The 15,486-nt window shown below is 39.2% G+C and overlaps 1 protein-coding gene and 1 non-coding gene across 13 annotated transcripts in view; one reads left to right on the forward strand and one right to left on the reverse strand.

Moving 5' to 3' along the window:
- Positions 1-15,486, reverse strand: part of PHC3 (polyhomeotic homolog 3) — a 97,601-nt gene that overhangs the window by 50,837 nt on the left and 31,278 nt on the right. For 10 of the 12 annotated variants that reach the window (XR_009209502.1, XR_004251451.2, XM_058427011.1 and 7 more), the window contains exons 5-6: positions 12,469-12,627; positions 8,550-8,648 (exon numbers count right to left, since the gene is read on the reverse strand). Coding sequence is in view for 10 of the 12 variants with exons in the window: in XM_058427011.1 (XP_058282994.1) it covers positions 8,550-8,648; positions 12,469-12,627 (258 nt within the window). In the remaining 2 variants the exon portion in view is untranslated. The remainder of the gene's footprint in view (positions 1-8,549; positions 8,649-12,468; positions 12,628-15,486) is intronic. The other 2 variants (XM_058427014.1, XM_032173984.2) reach the window with 1 other exon arrangement.
- On the forward strand, positions 13,231-13,337 carry LOC116481413 (U6 spliceosomal RNA). The gene has a single exon (XR_004251567.1). It is a non-coding gene; the product is annotated as a U6 spliceosomal RNA (small nuclear RNA).

Below are 15,486 nucleotides of genomic sequence, written 5' to 3' on the forward strand. Positions count from 1 at the left end.
AAAGACATAAGAGAAAAGAAAAGGGGGGGGAAGAAAAGGAGGAAGAGAGGGAAGAAGAAGGGGAGGGAAGGGGAGGAGAAGGGAAGGATCATAAAGAACTAAATAAAAGCAGTATGTGTATATATATATAGACAGTGTGTGTATTACATATGTATGAACTATGAATATGAGGAAATTACTCTGCAACATACTGCATTTAAAAGTTACCGGTTCTAGCTATAGAGATTAAGGGGACATTAACCTTGTTAGAAAATTAATTCATCAAATCATCTGCCCCATTGTGAAAATTATGAAAAGCATTTTCAAGAAACTCTTTTAATTTAATAAAATTTTGGTGGTGGTGTTGTTATTGAACATTCATTGCCTTTGAAAACTACATCTCATGAACTAAAAAGACTGTGCATGACCCTGAAATGGCTCTCTGTGGTGGCTCCTGCTACACTCAGGGCTATCTGAAACATACTGCCAGTCTGGATGATAGCAAGGATTATCCCAATTACTCTCAGCTGAGATTTATAACATTTCCAAACAGCAAGATGCAAGACATAAAAATGCTTCTCCAAAAGTTGCTGAACTTCTTGCCTATCTAGAATGAATGTACCAAATATATGTAGGCTAGCACTGGCCCTGGGAGATAAAATGAAATAAAAGAGACTCCAAAGTGACAAAGCAAATGATATACTGCTGCTTTATAAAATGTTCTTCAGTTTCGTGTGTGTTCCGTCTCTACATCATTAACCGATGCTCAAAAGCTATACTTTCTCCCAGCACTTTGGGAAATCGAGGCAGGCAGATCACCTGAGGTAAGAAGTTCAAGACCAGCCTGGCCAACATGGTGAAACTCCATCTCTACTAAAGATACAAAAATTAGCTAGGTGTGGTGGCACACACCTGTAGCCCCAGCTACTCAGAAGGCTGAGGCAGGAGAATCACTTGAACCCAGGAGGCAAAGGGTGCAGTGAGCCAGATGGCACCACTGCACTCCAGCCTGGGCAACAGAGCGAGACTCTGTCTCCAAAACAAGCTGTTCTTTCTCAGGCTGGGCGTAGTGTCTCGCACCTGTAATCCCAGCATTTTGGGAGGCCGAGGTGGGTGGATCACTTCAGGCCAGGAGTTTGAGACCAGCCTCGCCAACACGGAGAACCCGTCTCTACTAAAATACACAAATTAGCCACGCATGGTGGCACATGCCTGTAATCCCAGCTACTTGGGAGGCTGAGGCATGAACTGCTTGAGCCTGGGAGGCGGAGGCTGCAGTGAGCCAAGATATTGCACCATTGCCCCCAAGTCTGGGTGACAGAGCAAGACTCTGTCTCAAAAATAAATAAATAAATAAATAAATAAATAAATAATTTTTTTAAAAAGCTATACTTCAGGTCAAAGTTTTCATCAGTTCTATTCTAAGCTACTCAAAGAATTTTCTAATTGAAACCATATGGAGTGTCTTCTGATTCTTCTCAAATATTTCATACCAATGTAAACATAAATGGACTAATAACCATTGTATTATTAAAGTTTAATGCAAAAACAAAATATACTGGCTGGGCGCGGTGGCTCATGCCTGTAATCCCAGCACTTTGGGAGGCTGAGGAAGGCAGATCACAAGGTCAGGAGTTTGAGAGCAGCCTGCCCTATTTGATGAAACACCATCTCTACTAAAAATACAAAAATTAGCCGCGTGTGAGGGCAGGTGCCTGTAGTCCCAGCAACCCAGGAGGCTGAGGCAGGAGAATTGCTAGAAACCCGGAGGCAGAGGTTGCAGTCAGCTGAAATCACACCACTGCACTCCAGCCTGGGCAACAGAGCGAGACTCTGTCTCAAAAAAAAAAAAAGAATAGAGAAAGAAATATTAGAATCCAGATTTCTCAGATTGCCAATCAAAGCCCTCCACAACCGAGGCCAAAAGCCACTTCAAGCCCCCAGTTTCTATTCCTCCAGCCCACAGTATTCTATTCCTCCAGCCCACATATTCCACCCAAACTGTTCTGCTCACTATTCTCCAATCCACTTCCTTCATTTGGAGCTCTTATTCAAGCACCTCTTGCCTAAATGCCATCTTTTCTCCAAGCTGTCTTTTGAAGCCAAACCCTTTCTTCCAAGCCCAGTAAAATCCCTCTTACCCTACTTAAGAAACATTCCGAAAGTCCCTGGTTAGAAAAGAGTTTCTTCCTCCCTTCTAGAACAACTTTCCCATAGCATTTGGGTCATTCTGGCCTATAGCACAGATGAATATCTAACTTGTTTTAGAATTACTAAATGTATGTTTGTCTGTGAAATATTGAGACTCACGAGTAGACTCTCATTTCAACATTCATTTTTATACTCCCTGCAGTTTGGTGCTGCAGACTTAATAGATGAGGTATTCTCCTATATATGATTTTGAAATATATATTACATGGCTAATTTTTTGGTAAGCACTTAGTTCTCTTCATCGTGTTCTTACACTAATATTAAAATCTGTTCATGTTTACCAAAAACATCTCAACAAGTATCTAGAAGAGGCACATTAAAATCTTCCAGGAAGCAAGAGAAAGACAATATAAAATTTAACATTTGACACAAATGATCTATAAAGTAGACTGCATAGTAATGATAACCAAAGGGTAGTAATCTGAAAAACCTGAAAGCATTCCCTCAAATGAAAAGTATATTCACAGTAAACAAGGATTTGATACAATGAACCCTGAAACCTGCAGCATATCCATTTCTATAGAATAATACTCTTTTTGTTTTTAATTTTCCTTTTCTGGAATTCTGAAAGAAAAGTGTATATACTTACATACACTATGTTGTATATATATTATTTATGTGAACATATATATTTTAGAATATGGCTAAAATATCTGTGATCATTTTGACTTAAATATTGACATGGTTTAAATAAATTACAAACATGAAAGCTACACTGCCAAAGTATATTACAAAGTTAATTTAGCTGTTAGTGGAAAGATCACATATACGGATTTCCTTGACAGAGCTTCCCTTTTGAAAGAAAACCCATCCTTTCTAAGAAGAAGAATATTAGGGCACTCTGATGTCCCACATTCATTTCATCTGAACCTTTCCTTTGATCAAGTTATGAAAACTTTCTGGCTTTTGAAAAAGTCTACATTTTGCCTGAGTTATTTTTGCTAATTTCACATCTCACACTATTATAGAGGGCTTGCCTGCCAAAATACTCTTATATCATTATTTAACTGGAATCTAACAAATACTATGGCAATTATCATAGCATCCCTAAGAGTGAGGGTCGCATTGCTGACAGTAGAGCTGAGTTTTTTGCTTTTAAATCCAAACGGTTGTTTTTTTCCTCAATTCTAAGAGTATTCCCCAGATAGCCTTACTGGGGAATACTCTTAGAATTGAGGGAAAAAACAGCCCTTTGGACTTACTGGGTCAGATTTCTTTTTCTTTTTTACTTTTTTTTTTTTTTTTTTTTGAGACAGAGTCTCACTCAGGCTAGAGGGCAGTGGTTCAATCTCAGCTCACTGCAACCTCCACCTCCTGGGTTCAAGCAATTCTCCGGCCTCAGCCTCCTGAGTAGCTAGGGCTACAGGCCTGTGCCACCATGTCTGGCTAATTTTTGTATTTTTAGTAAAGATGGGGTTTCACCATGTTGGCCAGGCTCATCTCGAACTTCTGGCCTCAAGTGATCCACCCGTCTCGGCCTCCCAAAGTGCTGGGATTACATGCGTGAGCCACTGAGCCAGCCTCTGGGTCAGATTTCTTACTCACTTCTTTTTTTTTTCTTTTTTTGAGACAGAGGCTTGCTCTGTCGCCCATGCCAGAGTGTAGTGGTGCGATCTCGGCTCACTGCAACCTCCACCTCTCGGGTACAAGCGATTCTCCTGCCTCAGCCTTGTGAGTTAGCTGGGCTGTTAACAGATACCCACCACCTCACCTAGCTAATTTTTGTATTTTTAGTAGAGACGGGATTTCACCATGTTGGCCAGGCTACTCTCAAACTCCTGACCTCAAGTGATCTGCCTGCCTTGGCCTCCCAAAGTGCTGGGATTACAGGCATAAGCCATCATGCCTGGCTCATCTCTTAACACACTCTGCCCTATAACATCTTTCCAAAAATGTTTTTTTGTGTGGGTGTGCCTGGTGAGGAGAAGGAATGGAGCCATTTAACATACTAAATAAAAGTGAGATATTCCAAATTTCTCGTTTTTTACACTATGGTATAAGAATGTTTAATACTAAGGAAAAATTAACTGTTGTACTGACTTCTATAGCTTAAAGAATATTAAAATACAACTTCAGATTTGGTATTTCACAATTAAAATAAATTTTTTAACTGCAAATATAATTCTAAAACTCAACAAAGTTATGCAGAAATTTTCCAAAACAGTCTTGAACTTGAGGAAAGTTATCACTGGAATGCGTAAGTGTGAGCATCACCTACCAATGCCAGACTCACTGCCATTTCAAAAGCACAGAGAAGAGAAACAATATCCATAGAGAAATTCCTAAAGTTCAATCCATTCCTCTAGCCCCTCAAAAATCTATCTTTGAATTAAGTTCGATCACACAGGCTCATACCTAGAACACATCAATCTGGACCCCAAAGACCACTTTTATAAATTATTTTGACTCCATTCACATAAAAATACCCTTAAATATGAAGTAAGATGTTTTCTTCATGAGTACCAGCAAGACAAATTGTGCTCCTCAGAACATGTTAAAATCAGCTGTGTTTTCCTAAGCAGGTGGTTTGTTTGTTTTACCTTGGAAACTATAAATTCTTTTTTTTTTTTTTTTTTTGAGACAGGGTCTCACTTTGTTACCCAGTCTGGAATGCAGTGGCTCGATCTTGGCTCACTGCAGCCTCGACCTCCTGGGCTCAAGCAATCCTCCCACCTCAGCCCCCCAAGTAGCTGGGACTACAGGCCCGCACCACCACGCCCTGCAAATTTTTTGAATAGACGGGGTTTTGCCATGTTGACCAGGTTGGTCTCGATCTCCTGAGCTCAAGCAATCTGCCAGCCTCTGCCTCCCAAAGAACTAGGATCACAGGTGTGAGCTACCTCGCCCGGCCTGTAAATTCTAAGTGGTTGCTTTTCTCCCTTCACTATTAGTTACCCGAAAGCTAAGAACCAACTTTGTGACTCATCTTCAGACAATGCATAACAAAAACAGTAGTTAGTAGCTTGTGATACCTTATGTGAAGGCACTATGTTAAGTACTTTTTGTTTCATTTATTCCTTAAACAACTCTGAGCTGCAAGTAACAGCTCCGAGAGTAGAGCTGAGTTGTTTTAAGGAATAAATGAAACAATTCAGTAAATGAAACATTTAGTAAATGCTATCAGACACTTCTATTTTAATTTATTAACATATTTAATTCTCATAATAACCTTATGAAATATATTATAAATGTTATTTTATTTTATGTAATTGAAACTGAGGTGAGAGGTTAAGGACTTATAATATTAAAATGGTAGAGCAATTATTTGAACCCAGAGATTCCGGCTCCAAAATCCATATTATAAACACTATGCTATACTATGAATTTGGCCAAAATCAATCTGCTGGCAAATGTTGTTGCTGAAATCAGAATTTGAACCCAAGTCTTCCTATCCCCGACTTTTGCAAAACAAAAAGTACTATTTACTGAGTGCCTGTAATGTTCTATACACTAAAGATACATATTACTCATCCTTTTACCCTACAAATATGAATGAATATTAGAGATGTTTGGCAACTTGTCCAAGTCATACAATAAATGACTGAAGTAGGAGCTTAAGTCCATATAGAACTTCATACATGTAAACTGAGCAGCAACTTCACTCCTAGCTCCATGCCACTTTCCTAGTTTTATTTGTGTCTTTTTTCTTCCATGGTTCCAACTTACTTTCTGATATTTTACTCTATGCATCTTGTAAATGAATTACAATCTTAGTTGGAACAAAGTCAAATATAAATGAAAAAATAAAATTTAAAATGTTCTGGAAGTTGATGATGGTCTAGCTCTATTAGGTTTCATAAAACCAAACAAAAGAAAAGAAGATCATTATTTCAGGCTGGCACAGTGGCTCACGCCTGTACTCCCAAAAGTTTGGGAAGCCTAGGTAGGCAGATCACTTGAGCTCAGGGGTTCAGGACCAGCCTGGACAACATGGCAAAACCTTGCCTCTACAGAAAAAAATACAAAGACTAGCCAGGTGTGGGGGCACACACCTGTAATCCCAGCTACTCAGGAGGCTGAGGTGGGAGGATGGCTTGAGCCCAGGGAGGTCGAGGCTACAATGAACCATGACTGAGCCACTGCACTCCAGCCTGGATGACAGAGTGAGACCCTATCTCAAAAATTAAATAACTAAATAAATAAATCAATTAATTTAAAAAGAAGATCATTACTTCAACATATTCATTCCACAGAGACATAAAAAGTTTAGAGCTGAAAAATCTTAAAGTTAACAGAGATAAAGGTCTCATTTTATAAATTCGGGGGAAAAAAAGTCCAATAAAGTTAAGAAACTGTAGAGAATGACAGGGCAAGTTAGAAGAAACCTGAATTTAACTGACCATCATCTTTATAAATTAATACATGAAAATTAGCCTTTACTTGTAAATGAAATAATATATAGAGGTTTTATCAAAAATACCAAGGAGTATTATTACTATCTCATTTTTTATTTTTTACCAGAAGATTGAGAACTATTATATTACAAATAAGAAGCCAAGCATGACCCTAAAATATCCATTTCTGCCACATGCAGTCTAAAATATTCATTATGAAGAATACCAAAATACAGCAATATCATGCAAAGTAACATTCTAACTCAATTGTTTTCATTTAAAATGTACTCACTCTAATTCATTCTTGTCAAATTTATTGAGGTGTAACTTACATACAATAAAACAAAACAATGAGTTTTGACATATGTATGTACCATATAATTACTACCCCAACCAATATACAGAACATCACCTTAACCATGAAAGTTCACTCACGCCCCTTCCCAATCAATCTCCTCCTACTTTCTACCCAGATACCACTAATCTGATTGTTTTTCACTATAGTTTTTCCTGTTCTAGAATTTCATATAATGGAATCATAATAGAGTACGTATTCCTTATACCAAGGTTCTTTTGCTAAACATCAAGTTTTTTAAGATTCATCAGTATTTCTGAGCAGTATTCCACTGTAAGAATATATCGAGGCCGGGCATGGTGGCTCACACCTGCAATCCCAGCACTTTGGGAGGCTGAGGCGGGCAGATCACCTGAGGTCAGGAGTTCAAGACCAGCCTGGCTAACATGGTGAAACCCTGTTTCTACTTAAAAAAAAAAAAAAAAAAGAAAGAAAGAAATTAGCCGGGCGTAGTAGTGCACGCCTGTAATCCCAGCTACTCGGGAGGCTGAGGCAGGAGAATCACTTGAACCCAGGAGGTGGAGGATGCAGTGAGCCAAGATGGCGCCACTGTACTCCAGCTTGGTCAGCAAAACTCGGTCTCAAAAAAAAAAAAAAAAAAAAAGAATATATCAAAATTTGTTTATCCACTCAGCAGTTAAAGGACATTTGGTTGTTTCCACTTTGGGGCTATTCTGAGTACCACTGCTATAAACATTTGTTTACATGTCTTTATGTGTTTTCACATCTCTCAGGGTAAACATAAGGAGTAGAATTGCTGAGTCACATGTTACATGTATGTTTCACTTTAAGAGGAACTGTCAAACTGTTTTCCAACGTGTGGCTATACCATTTTACCCTCTCACCAGCAATGTATGAGAGTCTGGATGCTCCACATTCTCACCAATATATAGTATTAGCAGTCTTCTTCATTTCAGCCATTCTAGTGAGTGTATGGTGATACTCATTGTGGTTTTAATTTGCATTTCTGTAATGATTAATCTCACTATGTCACCCAGACTGGAAGGCAGTGGCACTATCATAGTTCACTGCAGCCTCAATCTCCCAGGCTTGAGCAATCCTCCTGCATCAGCCTCCTGAAAAGCTGGAATTACAGCCACGCAGCACCACACTTAGCTAATTTTTTTTATTTTTAGTAAAGACTGGGTCTTGCTATTTTGCCCAGGCTGGTCTTTAATGCCTGAGTTCACGCAATCCTCCTACCTGGGCCTCCAAAAAGTGCTGGGATTACAGGCATGAGCCACTGCACCTGACCAATTTTTTAAATTTTAAATTTGTCTAGTTTAATTCACTTTCAAACTTAAAATCCATCTTGACTTAGTTATTACGTAAGGAATACTGCAAAGGAATCTAAGCAAAAGAATATATCTCACATGAGAAATAAATGTGCTTTATGATAAAACTAAACATAGAAAGTCATTAACAAAAACTCTCATTAATCTTGACCAACCAATGTCAAATAACCTAAATATCTGTGTTTAATGGTATTATAATTTTTACAGAAAAAAAAACATTTTCTTGAAGTTCTCATTGTATTTTATTAAATTTCAATCTGAAATGCATGACAAAGAGCACTGAAACCATCAGTAACTTAAACACAAATGCAATGCTTAACTTTAACCTGAAGATCCAGATCTCAAGTAACACATTATGAAGCTAGACAAGCTCACCTGAGTAGCTGCAGACTGACAGGAAGATGACGATGACGACGAGACAACAGGAATGTCAGACTGTACAGCAGCCACAGTGGTAGCGGGTGTGAAAATCAGCTGTACAGACAGAAAACCAAAAAAATACCCTAAGACAAAAGAACATGTCCCACAAACAATGTGTAGCAGGCAAGAGAGACTGAAATTTGTGACAGAAAGACAATGCAGTTTAGGATTATCTCCTCAGCAAAAGGTTTTACATGACAAAGAGAAGTTTCTGATAATAGAGAACTCAAAAAAAATCAAACATTTTTGAAACAGCTCATGATTCTGATGAGTGCAAAAAAAAGCAGTACTCAAAAAAGAAAATATATTTTGGTGATATGAAATTCTCAGACCAAATTGTGTCTCAAATAAGCTATTATAGTTAAATTTTTCCTAGCTCAAAACTACTGTGGCAGGATTCCCAAAATGGGAAGTTAAAGTAAACAACTACAGTCACTATTTTGGGACACAAATTAAATTTCAGTGAGAAACAAAAAGAAACACCAAAAAAGTCTTTTCAGTCCTCTTTATCATAAGGATAACTATGCCACATACTACACTCCAATATTTCACTTAGCCACAAAGGATCTAAAGGACAAATCCAGGTTGCCCTTTCATTTTAAAACTATTTGTAAAGAAATATTCATTCTATGGCCAGGCACGGTGGCTCACACCTGTAATCCCAGCACTTTGGAAGGCCAAGGCAGGTGGATCACTGGAGGTCAGGAGTTCAAGACCAGCCTGGCCAACACAGTGAAACCCCATCTCTACTAAAAACACAAAAATTAGCCGGGTGTGGTGGCTCATGCCTGTAATCCCAGCTACTCGAGAGGCTGAGGCAGGAGAATCACTTGAACCCAGGAGGTGGAGGTTGCAGTCAGCTGAGATCACGCCACTGAACTCCAGCCTGGGTGACAGAGCAAGACTCCATCTCAAAAAAAAAAAAAAAAAAGAAAGAAAGAAATATTCATTCTAAAAGTAAATGCCACACATGTCAAAATTCAACAACAAAAGAGCCTGCAAAAAAATCTTCACATCAAAAAACAAAAACAGAGACGGAGTCTCTGTCACCGAGGCTGGAGTGCAGTCATGCAATCTCAGCTCACTGCAACCTCTGCCTCCCGGGTTCAAGCGATTCTCCTGCCTCAGCTCCCCGAGTAGCTGGGATTACAGGCATACGAAACAACGCCTGGCTAATTTTTGTATTATTAGTAGAGATGGGGTTTCACCATGTTGGCCAGGCTGGTCTCGAACTCCTGACCTCAAGTGATCCGCCCACCTCAGCCTCCCAAAGTGCTGGGATTACAGGCGTGAGCCACCATGCCCGGCTCAATTTTTTTCAATATTCAAACAAATGCCATTAATCTATTTTTTCTTTTCTTTTTTTTTTTTGAGATGGAGTTTCATTCTTGTTGCCCAGACTGGAGTGCAATGGCACGATCTTGGCTCACCACAACCTCTGCCTTCCAAGTCCAAGTGATTCTCCTGCCTCAGCCTCCCGAGTAGCTGGGATTACAGGCATGAGCCACCACGCACAGCGAATTTTTTGTATTTTTAATACAGACAGGGTTTCTCCATGTTGGTCAGGCTGGTTTTGAAATCCCAACCTCAGGTGATCCTCCTGCCTTGGCCTCCCAAAGTGCTGGGATTGCAGGCATGAGCCACCGCGCCCAGCCAAATGCCATTAATTTCTAAGGCAATACAGTCCACTCAGAGATTAACCAATTCAATTTAGTAAATTTGACAGTAGTTTCAAAGAATGTGTAAATACTTTACTTCAAAATTGTATCAAGGGTTATTCAGTTCCTCTTGCTATCTAAATTAAAATGTTCAACCAAATGAGGATCCAAAAAAATGAGAAAAATTAAACGACCAATTAAGTGACCTTTTAAACTTCAGTTCTTTAGTACACTAAATCTAAGCAAATTCAACAACAAAGTACAATGATGAGCCCTCCATATCTATGGAAGGCTCTGTGGTTCGTCATTCAACTATAGATCAAAACAATATTCATTTTAAAAAAAATAGCTGCATCTGCATTGAACATGTACAAATTTTTCTCTTGTCATTATTCCCTAAACAATATAGTATAACAGTTACTTAAATGTTTATATTATACTAAATATACGTAAAGATGATGTAAAGTATAGGAGGATATACATAGGTTATATGCAAATACTATGCCTTGAGCATCCTCAGATTTGGGTATTCTAGGGGACAGAGAGGGTGGGGCCTGGCAACAATCCACCACAGACACCAAAGGACAAATGGTATAACTTTTCTGAAAAGGTAATTTCTAGTACCAACACCCTGAAAGGACTAAACATAAAAATAAGATACTCGGCCGGGCGCGGTGGCTCACGCTTGTAATCCCAGCACTTTGGGAGGCCGAGGCGGGCGGATCACGAGGTCAGGAGATCGAGACCACGGTGAAACCCCGTCTCTACTAAAAATACAAAAAATTAGCCGGGCGCAGTGGCGGGCGCCTGTAGTCCCAGCTACTCGGAGAGGCTGAGGCAGGAGAATGGCGTGAACCCGGGAGGCGGAGCTTGCAGTGAGCCGAGATTGTGCCACTGCACTCTAGCCTGGGCGACAGAGCGAGACTCCGTCTCAAAAAAAAATAAATAAATAAAAAAAAAATAATAAGATACTCAATTTAGTTTGACCCATATGAAACGGCTAATTTTAGAGTTCAAAAATAGCCAAATAGCAACCATCTCAAATGGTTCAACCTAATTTTAAAGCATAGTATTAGTTAAATGATTGGAAACTTTGCAATTTTAGATAGAAAACTGAAGATCCAAGCCAAGTGTGGTGGTTCACGTCTGTAATCCCAGCATTCTGGGAGGTGAGGCGGGTGGATCACGAGGTCAGGAGTTTGAGGCCAGCCAGGCCAAGATGGTGCAACCCTGTCTCTACTAAAAATACAAAAATTAGCTGGGTGTGGTGGTGGGCACCTGTAATCCCAGCTACTCAGGGGGCTGAGGTGGGAGAATCACTTGAACTCGGGATGCAGAGGTTGCAGTGAGCAGAGATCGCGCCACTGCACTCTAGCCTGGGCGACAGAGTGAGACTTCACCTCAAAAAACAGTAACAACAACAACAACAGCAAAAAAACTGGAGATCCAGATATATATTCAGTCCATTGGACAAAAAAGAATATAAATATATATTAGGGACAATGCTTTTGTCTAGCTTCTTGTAAAGACATCAAATAAAATACATGTCAACCAATTTCTATATTCCTTAAAGAAGCTCAACAATTAAATTATGAAATCAGTAGATACTCAAATACAAAGCAACCAAATTAACATTCCTATATTCATAAAAGATCAAAATGAACACAAGAACACAAATAACCTTGCAGAATTTTAGATGGGAAAAACCAAAGTTAAGAATCATCTGGGAGACTATCCAGAACTCCAATATAGAATTCAGAAAATCCTAGGATACCAAGTCTAACTTTAACAACGAAGTTTTTTTTAACATCTCTATTTCACCAAATCTAAGTTGACAAAAACAGGCAATGATTTTATGGACCACTGTAAGTACCAAGATGCCATCAGTTATAAAATGCATCCCAATTTCAGAGATGTTAAAATATGAAAAAAAGGTTTTCGATGAATTTGATATTAAAAAAAATCACTCTTACGTTACTGAATCTCTATTAGCTTCCCAATGTAATAATTACTATTTGATACCAAGAAGACCTATTAATTAAAAGTGGAATCTTTCATGACATCAATGTACAAGAGCTGAAGGCACGCCCGCATGCACACACACACAATTAAACATTTCTTAAATATTAAAAATACCTCTTATTGTATCAAATCAAGAAACATTTTGATCTCTCAAGTCCTTAAACACTGAAAAAATTTGGTAGCTCATATCTTACCATTTGAGCTCGGAGATACATTTGAGCTTGGCTTGCCGTTAGGGTAGGGGAAGTACTCCCTAGTAACATAGTCTGTTGGGTAATACTGCCGCTGGTAGAACTGGAAGCCTGGGAACGGCTTATTAACTGTGCAGGTGTAGGAGAAGTGGAGAGGTTGATCTAAGGAAGAAAACATATTAGGTCATAGGCTTCCATTTCTTGCTTCCATGTTACTGAATTTCACACCAAGCTGCAGTTAGGCAATCAATGGTATAAACTGTGGCTAAGGAACCCAAAGGAGAAGCCTTTATCTTTGACAGACCCCCTCATTTTTTTGGGCAGTTATTTGCACATATGCAAACAATGGCATGGATTGGTTAGTAATCAGGGCAATTTTTTTTTTTTTTTTTAAGATAGAGTTTCGCTCTTGTTGCCCAGACTGGAGTGCAAGTGCGCGATTTTGGCTCACCGCAACCTCCGCCTCCTGGGTTCAAGTGATTCTCCTGCCTAAGCCTCCCAACTAGCTGCGATTTACAGGCATACCCCACCACGCCCGGCTAATTTTGTATTTTTATTAGAGATGGGGTTTCTCCATGTTAGTCAGGCTGGTCTCGAACTCCTGACCTCAGGTTATCCACCCGCCTCAGCCTCCCAAAGTGCTAGGATTTATAGGCGTGAGCCACTGCACCCAGCCACAATTTTTAAGGATAACTACAATGTGTTTCAATAAGATTTCTAGTATCTTAAAATATCATTTCCACTACCTCCTAAAAATTAGGGCCAGTGCTCACTTCCGCAGCACATATACTAAAACTGGAACAATATAGAGAAGATTAGCATGGCTCCTGCCCAAAAATGGCATGCAAATTCATGAAGCTTTCCATTAGTTTTAATAGAGGATTTTGTATGTTCTCAACACTAAGAAATGATCAATGTTTGAGGTGATGGATATGCCAGTTACTCTGATTTGATCACTATACATGGTATACATGTATTCAAATATCACCCTGTATCCCATAAATATGTACAGTTATTATGTGTCAATTAAAAATTAAAAAATAGAGCTACTGTTTCATTTTAATATTCCACATAACTTAAAACATCCTAATCAACAGTTTATTCTGTCACATTCTGAGGAGTCTGTGAACAAAAATTAAAACACAGATAATCCACTCACATATATAAAGACACACATGTAACACATAACCAGTGTAAAGTTGTAACTCAAAAGCTCTCAAGCAACTACTTCTCAAACAGATGGAAAAATCCTGAATATTAGCTACAAAATTAAATTATAAACACTAAAGTTTAAAACTTCTGTTAAAGAATAAACTAGAGCATTGTTGGCCGGGCGCAGTGGCTCATGCCTGTAATCCCAGCACTTTGGGAGGCCAAGGCAGGTGGATCACAAGGTCAGGAGATCGAGACCATCCTGGCTAACATGGTGAAACCCCGTCTCTACTAAAAAAAAAAAAATTAAAAAAATTAGCCGGGTGTGGTGGTGGGTGCCTGTAGTCCCCAGCTACTCGGGAGGCTGAGGCAGAAGAATGGTGTGAACCCAGAAGGCGGAGCTTGCAGTGAGCTGAGATTGCACCACTGCACTCCAGCCTGGGCGACAGAGCGACACTCCGTCTAAAAAAAAAAAGAAAAAAAAAACCAATAAACTAGTACATTGTTAACCTCTAGAAGGATGCATAGAAACTGGTAACTGGTTGTATCTATAAAGAGACATTGGGGTGGGGTGGCTAGGGTAATAGGGAAAAGAAAAAGCACACTCTTTTTTTATCTTTCTAATTTTAGACCACATGCATATATTACCCATTTTAAAAATAAATAATATTTTTGGCCGGGCGAGGTGGCTCAAGCCTATAATCCCAGCACTTTAGGAGGCTGAGGTGGGCGGATCACGAGGTCAGGAGTTTGAGACCAGCCTGACCAACATGGTGAAATCCCATCTCTACTAAAAATACAAAAATTAGCCAGGTGTGATGGCATGCGCCTATAATCCCAGCTACTCAGGAGGCTGAGGCAGAAGAATCGCTTGAACCCAGGAGGTGGAGGTTGCAGTGACCCAAGCTCTTGCCACTACACTCCAGCCTGGGTGACACAGCAAGACTCTGTCTCAAATAGTAATAATAATAATAATAATAATAATAATAATATTTTTAAAGAGAGAATAATATAATCCAAACTCAAATCATTTTTGTGGAACAAAGCAGAGAATTAATAAATATTTTATTAGAAAAAAAGAATACTTTATTGGACTTCTTATTCAAGCAACAAGGCAGACTGGACTAATACATCCATGTGACCAAACAGTATCACTGAAATGCTAGATCAACATGAAAAATCAGAATATACAGCTGAACTCCAAAAGGGAGAGAAAAGCTGGGAGAGGAAATTCCTGGTGCCAGAAAGGAAGAAAATCAAAGCCAGAGAGATGTCACCTCAGCTGACACCAAGGCAGTCTATAAGGGTATCTTGGGTCTATAGAGCCAGAAGATCCACCTTTGTGCTTATTTCAGGGGAGGGCTACAAGTCAAATCCCCATTTTGAGCCAAAATCCTGGAAAGAGCTGCCCAATATGTAAAAAGGAGCTGGAAAAGCTCCACCCATACATTCTGAGAAACAGCAAAGAAGCTTGCATCTGCCCTGCTCCTAGTGGAGGCAGGGAAGAAGGCACCTATGAGAATCAAAACTCCAGGCTTACACCAGGTAGGGGTATAGAATCCACATCCATACTCCCTGTATGGTTCCATAACCCAGCCCAAGACATTAACATCTGAACTAATCCAGGACACTTGTTAAACTGAATGGTGACTGGAGGAAGCTGAGTGAAGTCTATATAGGAGGACCTCTCTGTACTAGTTTTGCAACTTCCTATGATTTATAGGAATTTAATTTATAATTATTTTAAAATAAAAAAGTTTTAAAAACTACATAGTAGGCACATGACGGTTATCTAATTCTCTAAATGTTTATATATCACATATTTTTATTTTAATATATTTAAAGGTATAAATCAATATATAAATACCA

Source organism: Hylobates moloch, unplaced genomic scaffold (assembly GCF_009828535.3).
Source record: "Hylobates moloch isolate HMO894 unplaced genomic scaffold, HMol_V3 SCAFFOLD_13, whole genome shotgun sequence".
NCBI lineage: Eukaryota > Metazoa > Chordata > Mammalia > Primates > Hylobatidae > Hylobates > Hylobates moloch.